The sequence below is a fragment of the Rattus rattus genome, chromosome 14 (assembly GCF_011064425.1).
Source record: "Rattus rattus isolate New Zealand chromosome 14, Rrattus_CSIRO_v1, whole genome shotgun sequence".
Taxonomy (NCBI): Eukaryota; Metazoa; Chordata; class Mammalia; order Rodentia; family Muridae; genus Rattus; species Rattus rattus.
In genome coordinates, this window is record NC_046167.1 from 5,873,577 (window position 1) to 5,885,451 (window position 11,875).

The window sequence follows — 11,875 nt, forward strand, 5'->3', positions numbered from 1 at the left end:
CCTCTGTGGACACTTCACATACACGGTACACAGACATAAACGCACTCAGGACTTTTCACACACAAAAAATAAAGACTTTTTAAAGAACAAAAAAACAGATGTGGTGATGCATGCTTTAATCACTGCACTCAGGAGGCCAAGGCTGTAAGTTCACAGTTAGTACAAGTGCTAGACCCTGCCTCACAAAACAAAGAAATTAAAAATAACCTGAAAAACTTTACTAATCCTAAGACAATGTAAGATACCATAAAAGAAGTTACATACTAAAAACTACAAATAAATCCATCTTCTCAAAAGTATGAATGAAAAAAGTAGTGTTCTATAGATGGTTAAGGTGGAAAATTAATTCATTAGATAAATAAGCATAAATGTGGAGAACCAGCTTCCATAACACAAAAATAAAAAGACATGGAAAACAAAAGTCTCCTACACCTAAATCAGTTACAGACAAAAATGTAATGATGAAACAGTATTTGAGAACATAAAGAAGATAGTACATTTTTTTCCTTTTTGAATTCAGGGTCTCACTCTAACCCAAGGAACTCACTATGCAGTGACACCAGACCTCAACCCACCTGCCTCAGCCTCCCAAGTGCTGAGATTACAGGTATCAGCCACCGAGCGTCTCTTAAATAATGCTCCCCTCAAAGCCTTGAAGAAAAACAGGCTGTCAACTGACCACCGAAACATTCCAGAAGACAGGCTCAAGTGAATGAAATCTTACCTCCAGCTAAACAGTCATTATCTTAGTCAAACTAACACACGAAAGCAGAAGAATGAAACGCTTAAATACATACACGCACACACACACACACACACACACACACACACACACACACACACACACACACACACACACACACACACACACACACACACACACTCACACAGAGAGAGGGGGAAAGAGGGAGGGGGAGGACTGGGCTCAGCACTGCAGGAGGAGAGGAGTAAACACACAGGCATACACCATTCCCGTAAAACAATACAAACTATACCCATTAACGTATACGTATAATGCAAACATTGAACATAGACGACCTAAAGAGAGTAAAGCACTAAACCTTAAGTCAGGCAGTGGCAGGACACGCCTTTAAACCCAGCTCTCAGGAGGCAGAGGCAGGAGGATCTCTGAGTTTGAGGCTAGCCTGGTCTACACAGCTAGTTCTAGGACAACCAGGGCTACACAAAGGAACCCTGTCTCCAGGAAGAAAAAGAAAGAAAATTAATTCTTATACTTTTGATGACCCCCGCTTTGAGAGGATGGTTAAAACAGGGTCTCAATAACTGAGAGAAAAAAAAATAATAATAATAATAATAATAATAATAATCGATGTTAAGGGCTTAAAATCAGGTTAGTGCTGTACTGTCCTGTGGGAGACCAAGGTCTGGTTCTCAGCACCCACATCAGATGCTGGTGTAACTTAGCTCAAGAAATCCAGCACTGCTAGCTTCTGTTGGCACCAGCTACTCGGTGTTCAAATCCACAGAGGCCATAAACATATATAATAAAAAATAAAATTAAAAATATAAGTCTACTAACTAATAGACTTATCTGTAATAAGATAATCTGTAATATAGACACCGTCCTCAGCCGCACAGTGCGCTTTCAATCAGCTTGTTTCAACTATGAGAGCCACTGTTTACTCCAGGTAGCGGCAGAGACGCTTTGGTCACCAATGGCAACAGTGCTGGCTAAGAACACAGACTTGCTCTTGCAAGTTCAGCTTCCAGCACCCACAGCATGCAACTCAAATACCTTTAACTCCAGCCCCAGGGATGGCATACTTTTTAAAAAACTTTTCTTTAATCTTTTTTTTTTTAAATATTTAAGAGGGCTGGAGAGATAGCTCAGCGGTTAAGAGCACTGCTCTTCCAAAGGTCCTGAGTTCAATTCCCAGCAACCACATGGTGACTCACAACACATCTGTAGTGGAGCCCTCTTCTGATGTGCCTGAACAGCTACAGTGTACTCACATTAAATAAATAAATAAATAAATAAATAAATAAATAAATAAATAAATAAATAAATAAATAAATATTTAAGAAACTTAAGGTCATTCTCAGTTACATGGAGAGGCAGTTGCGTTTGGACTCTATTGTCTGATTTGGGTCTTTTGGTTTTTACTGGGATTTCTGTTGTTGCTTGGTGGGTTTGCTTGGTTTTGGGTGTTTTGAGATGCAGTCTCACTCTACAGAGACCAGGCTGCCCTAAACTCATGGCAATCCTCCCTCCCCAAACCCCAATGCTGGGATCATAGGCAGAAGCCACCATGTGCGTCAGACTTTTCTCTTTGGAAACAGCTGCCCAAGCCACCTTCCAACTCAAACCCTCCCCTCCCTCTAGAATGCCGAAACACTACAGGCAATGTAAGAGACCTGCTCCACCATGGCAGTAGAAGCGCCAGGTTTCCCCCTCTCTACTTGGCATGTCTTTGTCTGTGAGTCTATGTCTGCAGGCATGACTCAGTGTCAGTAGGGAGGGTCGGAGAACATCTGTGCCATCAGGCCCCTCCTCTCAACATGTCTTCCCAACATCCAACAGGTCACCAGTCTGGTAGCAAGCCCACTTACCACTGAGCCATCTGACAGGACCTGTGCGCTCTTCTTCTCCTACTGCTATTACTTTGGGAAAGGTGTAGGGTTTTCTGGGGCTTAAGCATAGGCCTTGAGAAGCACATTCTACAGCAGAGCCACAGTCCCTACCTTATTACTGATGGTAAAGCCATTCCACAGAGGAACTGATCTTGGTCTCGCCGAGTCACCTACTTCTTTAAGATGCTCTCTGTGGATTCCCATGTCCTTCCTTTAAAGTTCTACATCTGATACTACCATCATTTATCTTTTTATTCCTAATATCCTTTAACTGCATTATAAATACTATCAAACAAAAACAATGTTCTGAGCATGTTGCTTTCTTTCTGGATCATCTTGTTCAGTGTCTGTCAAAACACTCACAGCTCACCCCTCTTCCTTTTCTGACAGTGAGCAGCCATCTCTAATCCACAGTGCCCTTACCATATCTGAGCCACTGCACCTTAAAGGGACCTCGTCTAAGTCAAACCAGTTGGAGTCAGTTTTAGCCACAAAGGTATGAAGTTCAGAAGGAGATTTCATGCTCTTAGGACAGGAGGTACAAGCTGGAAAGACAACTCCAGTATATAAAAGAACTTGCCGGCAGTACCACACCTCAGCTCTGCCCACCTGAGTTCAGATGCCCAGAATCCACATGAAAGGCAGTCAGTGGTGCAAGCATCTGTGTGCCCAGCAACGCTCTACAGAGACACAGAGCCAGAGCTGGAAATCAGTGCTTAGGCCATCTAGCCTGCTGCTTATGCACAATCAAGAGACTCTAATGCTCCCTCTTTCATTTCTAGGTTTTTGAGACAAGGTCTCTGAAGTCCCGGCTATCCTGGAACCTGCTACATGACCAGGCTGGGCTCGCAGAGATCCATCCTCCTGTCTGCCTCCTGAGTGCTGGGGTTAAAGCCATGCCATCCACATGCTCTGCCTAGAATCTGCCTTAAAGAAATCGAAAGGTGGGCCTGACATCCAATGGCTGGCCTCCAAACCACTCTTACACACACACTCATTCACACCTCCCTCCCCACCCGCTCTCTCTTACATGCACAGGCACAGGCGTGCGCGTTTTTTAATATCCAAGTTTTTTTTGTTTTTTAAGTCATACGCTACCTAGGTAGGGCAGCCCTCACCAATCACTACAGTTTGAGCCAAGAGTGTGAAGCAAGGGCTCCACAGTAGGGCCCACCTCAAGAGACTTGGAGGCCAGAAAGACGAAAAGAGGAGTAAGACGCAGCCAGTCCTCCTCCCCACAGGAGGTGACAGAAGAAGGGAAGGAGCAGCTTGAGGGCTGCCCAGATTGCGATGTCCCCCAAACTACAGTTGCCTAATCTACAAAATGAAAACTACCTCAGGAACTTGACAAATAGAGTAACTGGTCCAAAACATCTAGCACAGCATCTGGAACAAACCTATAAATACTTGAAGACGTTAACTACAAACCACTCTGTCGCAGAGACCATCTTCACAAAGATAAGAATGAATCAGGCACTACAGAGAACTAGCAGGACTACTTCAAGCTCCTGTCCAAATTAAAGTTCTTGATTCTGTGTTTATAATAAAATGCTCTCTACTTCAAGATTATACAAGCTCAAAATCCAACTCCGGTCTCAGAATTGTCACTACCTGAATTTAGAGATTATGCTTTTCTTCAAAGGATTCCCATGTCCCACATTTAAATAAATTAAAAACATGCTCCTAATATAACTACTGTATTTACCTTGACATTTTGACCATTCCCAAAAATTAAAGGAATAAAACCAAACCAGCATTTGAGGGATCCTACCATGCCCACTCTTTTCTTCAACACACTGCACCTCCTCCTACCTTGGCCTCCTTGATTCACTGCTATGTTTACTGGTAATTCAAGCATAGTTTCATTTGCTTAGAGACCTACCCACCCTAAAGATAATATCCTACACTGAGAAAGTCAAAAAGTAGGCTTTCCATATTTCAAGTCGGACAGGCTCTCTTGAAGCCCAGGTGAAGTCTCAAGCTAGAGCTCACTGTGTGGCTAAGGAAGACTTTGAACTCCTGACCCACGTTTAATGCACTGCTGGGGTAGAACCTGTGACCTGCATCCACATTGAGCAAGCAACTAAACTACAACCCTAAAGCCTGGATTGACTTCATCCTCCATTTGCTAATTAACACTACAATAACTATAATTTTGCTACAGTGGATTCTCACACACGATTGACTGAGACTCACTACATGAGCTACTAGACCATAATGTCTATACACCCAGAATCACTGAAGGCAAAAACTTCTACTTCTGCTATATGCCTAGGAAGAGAAGTTGAAATGTCTGTTTTCTGATTTCAGGACAAACTCTCTAGTCAACGTTGAAAGCAGTTATCATATCAAGACTGGTATTCTTTTGTATAGCTTAAAAAATTGCTTCTTTCTACTGGTATTCCCTAAGCTTAATTGGTAAGGGTAGAAAAACAAAACCTCTTGGAACCAGAAATGAGCCTCCTCCATTTCACAAGAAGTTACCAAGCACTAATAAAGGTGACCGACCAGTTGAGTTAAAAAAGGTTCCTGTCGCTTTGTCAAAAACGTTAGATATTTGAAATGAGGACTACCCAGACCACAACAGATACAGTTATAGAATGACAGTGTCTGTAGACCCCTAGGGTTTCTCCTCACTCTTAGGTCTAGCAGAAACACCAGCGACCCAGCCCGAGCAGAAACCCCGGGTACAATGCTGAGGACATAATTCAGTGTATAATGTGTGCCTCACATGCACAGGGGCCTGAGCTCAACCTCAGATCCAAATCAAACAAACAAAAATTGAATATAATTTCCTATGTTTAGTTTTCAAAGTACATCCCCTCCACACACACATACACATACACACACATACACACACCTGTTTTTCAAATTTTACAAAATCAATTTAAAACCTGAAGTCAGTAATACTTAGCATCCTAAACTACTTAAGCATTTTAGTATTGTTTGATAAACAGTCCTTACCACTCTGGCTGCTCTCTCCTGAGATTCACATTTCCTACAAAACCATGGTCCAGTAGGTACTTGAACAATGCCATAGCAAGCTGTTGGGAAACAAGAAAAAAAAGTTTAAATTTGAAAACAAAATATTTATATTTGAAAACTAAGGCAAAACAATCTGTATAAACCTATCAACTACCTCTTGTACTTTTCAACAACGTGCCTTAAGAAATTATGTATGTTATAGTGTTTAGTGGCTATTTAATAAAAAGTAAAATTATAATATAATAAAATTTTATAATTCAACATTCCCAGCACTTGGAAGGCAGAGGCAGGTGGATGTCTAGGAGTTTCATGCCGGCCTGGTCTACAGACTGAGTTCCAGGATGCCAAGGAGACAGAGGAAACCCTGTCTCAAAATAAACAAAAATAAAATTCAACCTATTGGGCTATTTCCACTAACGACCAACGTGTTTCGTGTGGTAGCACATAACTGTCACCACAAAACTCTACAGGCCAGAGTCAAATGACTGTGAGTTTTAAGTGAGCATGAACTGCATAGAAATTCTTGTCTTTGAATAGGTCAAAGTGCTATAAATGTTAGGGTGGGCTTTTTTTTTCACATTGGGTTATTTTTTACAGGTGATTATGTAAAACTTAACACATTATATACATCGACTAAATCAGAAAATCACTAACTCCTCCCTTTCCCTATAGGCTAATAATACCAACTGCTTTTTGTTGCTTTGAGATAGGAGTTCACTGACTCCATCTTTCCTCGCCTCTTAAAGGGCTGGGACTACAAGTACATGAATGAAAACAAAACCAAATTAAAAACAAAAATAAGGTGATCAACAGACAAAACAAAATATGCTAGAGTGAAATACTTTGTGGGTTGCTAGGGTATGGCTTAACAAGTAGAACACAGCATACATAGCATGCATGAAGCCCGGGGTCAACTCCAGCACCACATAACCCCAGGCCTGTCCTGCTGGAGCGAGCGGGTAAGGCCAGCTCTCAGGAAATGGAGGTGGGAGGATCTCAAGTTGAAGGTCAACCACTACCACTAAGCAATTCAAAGCCAGCCCAAGCTACTTGACACTGAATCAAGAGAATAAAGTGACAGTTAGGACAGAGCACAGCATGTTCAAGGATGTTCTAATCCCCCACCAAAAAGATAATGTGAAATATCCAAAAAGGCAAATCAATAGACCAAGTTGTGGTTACCTAGATATGCAGGAACCGGGGAGAAACGGAAGTGACCTCTAATGGATCCGAGGTTTTTATTAGGGTGATGAAAGGATCTCGAACAGACTGATGGTGTTTGCACAACTCTGTGAGAATACCAGAAACCACTCGGCTGTGTACTCTACACAGGTGACCTGCAGGGTGTGGCTCTCTTAATCCAGCTACTGAAAACCATGGAACTGCACACCCAACAAGAACTCTCCACCCCACACACCTAACCACAGCCGCGTCTAAGTCACTGCACTGCACTCTTACTGCGTGTGTTTCACCACACACATGCAGAAATCAACTCTCAGGAGCCTCTTCTTTCCTTCTTCTATGTAGTTCCAACACCGACCCCAAGTCACTAGGCTCGGCAAAAGCAACTTAGCTCATTGGCCCAGCCTCGTCTTGTCCTTTTAAGATGGGCATGGCAGCACACAACGTAATGCCAGCACTAAGAAAGTTGACACAGGCTAGGCTGGGTCACAGTGAAAGATGGGGCTACTGCAGCAGCTCGATGGCAATACTTGTCTGACATGCACAAAATCCTGAGTTTGATCCGCAGGACAGAAACGTGAGGAAAAGGAAGGTCTGATTTGGTGTTTTGTTCAGCAACTTAAAAAAAAAAGTTTTAGCTAGGCAGTGGTGGCATAAACCTCTAATCCCAGCACTCTAGAGGCAGAAGCAGGTAGCCAGCCTGGTCTACAGAGTGCCAGGACAGTCAGAGCTGCACAGAGACCCTACTTCAAGAAATAAAAGCAAACCAAATTGTACCATGTCTCCGATGTGCCGATGTGAGCAGCAGAGGTCAGAGCACAGCTTTCTGCCGCCCTCTCCGCTCACCGCCCTCTCTGCTCGCCGCCCTCTCCACTCACCGAGTCTTGGCAATCACACTTCCGTCAGGCGCTGGGACAGGCGCCTTTACCACTTAGCCACCTCACTAGCAGTAAAGTTGGTTTTAATGTTCATATTTGTTTCATAAGATTTTCACTTTTTGAGAATTTATAAGCACATCCAACTTCTATTTTGCTCAGCAGAAACTTGAAAATGTCATAAAATAACAGGAAACATTAAAAAATCAAAAGAACTCTTAAATACCCAAAGCTAAACTTTGTTTCACTGTCGAGTCAGGAGTGTCACATAGCACAGGTTGGCCTCAAACTTGCTATGCAACCCCTGAAAGGGACATGAGGTCTTTAACCCTACAGAACACTGGGCTTACAGGCATGTGTCATCACGCCAGGTTTACCCCACGCTACAGTTTAAACCCAGGGCTCTGTGTGTGCTACCAACCTGCTTCAATTGAACTATATACTTAATGGGTCTTGAATTTGTAGTCCAGGCTGGCCTCAAACTCAAAAGAGTACTCCTGCCTGACCAAGAGTTGTAATTACAGGCATAAGCCACCACGCCTAGATAATCTTTTAAACCTGTGTAAGTAAAAATATCCTATCAGTCAGAAAACAGCATCGGTGGCCGGAGACAGTAACAGACATCTAACACCTCAGCGTGTGGGAGGCAGACGCAGAAGCTCTGGAGTCCAGGTCTGCCTCATCAACACGCCCATCTTTCACTTTGGGGCATACGACCCTGTACCAAAAACAGAACAGAAAAGAAACAGCATGGAGTCCAAACACTTTTATTTGGAAGCACCTCTAGAAGGCAAAAGTTAATATTTAGATGTACATTTTCTGTATTGACAAGGAAATATTACATAACAAAATTACCATCCAATCCATGAGCTATGCCTTGTCCCAAGACAGAAAAGCAGAGGGGAAAAGGTGCGGGGTGGGGGGGGTATATTTAAACAAAGGATAACAAGATATCTATGAAAAATGTCATTATAACCATTATTTAGTATCCCAACTAAAGACTGTAATACACACACAATTCAAATTATATAAAATGTACATCTTCTCCTCTTTGTACTTATCTTAGCCAAGACTGGGACTGAGTGTTAATAATAATATGTAACGTTCTCCTTTAAAGAAACCAGGACTAACCAACTGTTCCTGTTACAATCTCAGTATTACTATCACACTTGTCTAAGGTCCCCTCACAACTGCACCACGTATTAGTTGGCAGACTGCTTGCCTGTCATGCTCAGCACAGCGTAACCTGGAACAGTGCTCCTCAAACCCCAGCCCTGGGAAGTGGAAGAGTGAGCACTGGATCAGCATGGGCTGCTTGAAACCCTCTCAAAGATTCCAGGCATGACAGTGCACGCCTTTAATCCCACCACCCTGGAGGCAGAAGCAGGCAGTCTCTGAGTCTGGGTCCAGCCCGGTCTACATAACAGAGTCCCAGATCAGCAAGAGCTGGTAATGAGACCCTGACTCAAAAAATAAAAACTAAAATTAAAGCAAAAATGTTTTAATTCACCTCTCTTCGGTAGGACCCTCCCATCACAAAACAACTTCCGGCTCACACCTACAAGTCCCATACTTGAGAGGAGATGCAGAAGGATTGTTGCTTCTCTGCATCCTGCCTGGGATACATAGCAAGATCCTATATAAAAAACAAACTTCCCAGATGTACACACCGTTAAATACTCCAGAGGCAGAAGCAGGAGGATCTCTAATTGGGGCCAGTATGGACCACAGAGCCAAGTTCCAGGACAGTCAAGGTTACAGAGAAACCCTATTCCCCCACCCCCACACAACCCCCCTCCAAAAAAAACCCCTCCACCATTCAATTTTAGCTTCAGGGATAGGAAGGGTGTGGGTCTGCTGGAGACTGCACAGTGAGTGAGTCAATAAAAATGCTACCTAATCTTTCGCCCTGGATCTCCTAAACTTGAAATGGACAGTCAGAAACTTCAACAACCAGGAAGACATCCTAAAGAGTTCCCCGGCTTCTGGGGTGAGGTGAAGCGTGTACTCAAAACATTCGGCCAATGAGAACATCGAAAAAGAGACTAAGAATCTCCCAAGTCCCTTGGGGCACCACCCCCACCCTCCCCACCGCTCCCCCACACCCCCTGAAGTCACGCGGGCCACTAGTGCAGCAGCCAGGACCAGCTTCAGCTCAGGTCGGTTCAGCCCCAGACACCTCCCACCCCGTCAGGGTCGCCTCCCACAGTCCCCGCAGAAGACACACTGCGGCAGACCGGAGCTGGCAGGGGAGGGGAAGGAGGCCCTCCGGTTCCCAAAGCCACCCCGCCGTCACGGTGACTCCAGCGCGGGTCGCACGCTCCCACCCTACCCTGGCGCAGGACGCGGCCGCCGCAGGCTCTGCGGACCCGGCCCGACGCAGGCGGCCACCAAATGACACTTGAGTGAGCGCCGAATCACATGACAGCCCGGGCCACACGCACTTTCTCCCACAGGCCGAGGCACGGCCCGCGCCCGCGGCGACCACGCCGGGCTCCGCGGCCTGCGCACGGGGCCGGGGCGGGGCGGGGCAGGGGGGGGCGGCAGGAGGGCGGGCGGGCCGGGGAGGGGCAGCGGTGGCAGTTGCCGCCGGGGGGGGGGAGCGGTGACGGTTGGGAGCAGGCCGGTTCGGCCCGGCAGGCGGTTGGGTGTTTACCTTGATGCACCGCGACGCTGCAGCCGTGCCCGTCGCAATAAACCAGCGGGTTCTCGGCCCAGCCTCTCTCGTCTGAGCAAACGCAACAGCCTCCAATCATTTCCTTCATACTATGGGAGACCTCGTCCTCCAGTGACACGGGCCGGTCGCTAGAGACCATCTATGAGGGAGTTGGGGGGGGACCATTAACAAACACAAGCAAGCCACCGAGAGCGCCCCACACGCAGCCCGCCCCCCGCGCCCGCCCGACAGACCCCGGCCCGGTCCCCGCCCGCCCGCCCGCCCGGCCGGCCGCTCGCTCACTCGGGCTTTGCTGCTCAGTCACTCACGTTCCGCACAGGAGTCAGGAGCCATGTCCTTGCTGACTCCCCCCACCTCCCCGCCACCGCCACCTCCTCCTCCTCCTCCTCCTCCTCCTCCTCCTCCTCCTCCGCGGCGTCCTCCCTCCCCACCTCCACCCGGCCGCTAACGCCGCCGCCCGAGGAGGGCACACATAATCAAGCAGGCCTCCGCACAGGCGCACTGGGGGGCTCCCGCTGGGCCCGGGGCGGCGAGGGAGGGGAAGGGGCTGCGCTTCCTCCTCCGAGCGTCACCCGGCGTACGCGTCGGCCCGCCCTGCGGCCGGCGTGAGGGAGGCGGCCCGGAGAGGCGAGGCCTGCGTGCGCGCCGCCGCGTCCCTTGGCCCCTGCCTACCTCCAGGCTTTCCCCTCCCCCGCACCGCTCGGCGGCGCCGAGGTGTGCGGAGGTGGGGGACGATCGGAGCCGGCTGCCCAGCGCGGCCGGAGTGAGTCTACCGGAGGGCTCAGGGGCGCGCGAGGGCCGGGACGTTGGGCGGCCCTCGCCTCGCGGGCCCGGGGCGCGCATGAGGAAGAGGCCGCGGTGGGGTGCGGTGGGGGCCGGAGTCGCCGAGGGGCGCCCCCGGGGCGTCTCGTGGGGCTGGGAACCTACCTGAAGGCCTGTGCCTCGAGAACTGGCCCGCGGGTAACAATGGTTGGGAGAGGGTGCCAGCTTCCATGAAGGGTGTAATGAAGCATGGCTTCCTGCAGTTGGCCGCGCTAACTTCACAGTACTGTCGCAGCTTCGCCACCCATTAAATTCACGTCCTGGATTCTTCCCAAAGTTCACCCAGTGGAAGTGTTTCCAGATCTACCGCCCACTTACGCACCATCTTGGCCCCCGTGGCAAATGAAAGTGCTCCACAAACAGGCAAAAGGCCTGTGTTTGGTCTATATTCTGAGCGGGAGCCCCAAGACTGCATTTATAGCTTGGTAGGTATACAAATGGTTGGTGGCATTAGCAACGTAATAGAGTGATCTGGCAAAAATGCAGCCGTAGGACTAAGGAACCCACATTCTAGCCTGTCACCAAAGGATAACAGCGTTAAGAGTGTGGTGCTCAGTCTTGATTGAGGATTCCTCTGGTCTAGCTCGATTCTCCAAATTTACCTTTCCAAATGTGATGTCATTTAAATTGGAGAAATATGGGAGCTTCCTCCCCATACACAAATAGAATATAGATTAGATTAGACCAATGTGAGCAGATTAATTAGCTAGATACTGAATAGTTTTTCAGCTACCAAAAAAAA

At 47.2% G+C, this 11,875-nt stretch overlaps 1 protein-coding gene across 1 annotated transcript in view; it reads right to left on the reverse strand.

The window, feature by feature from the left end:
• Window positions 1-10,696, reverse strand: part of Mllt10 (MLLT10 histone lysine methyltransferase DOT1L cofactor) — a 125,762-nt gene extending 115,066 nt beyond the window's left edge. Inside the window, exons 1-3 of the mRNA XM_032885013.1 lie at window positions 10,594-10,696; window positions 10,291-10,450; window positions 5,557-5,636 (exon numbers count right to left, since the gene is read on the reverse strand). Of these exons, the coding sequence (XP_032740904.1) occupies window positions 5,557-5,636; window positions 10,291-10,450 (240 nt within the window). The 5' untranslated portion in view covers window positions 10,594-10,696. The remainder of the gene's footprint in view (window positions 1-5,556; window positions 5,637-10,290; window positions 10,451-10,593) is intronic.
• Between the last annotated feature and the right edge of the window lie 1,179 nt (window positions 10,697-11,875).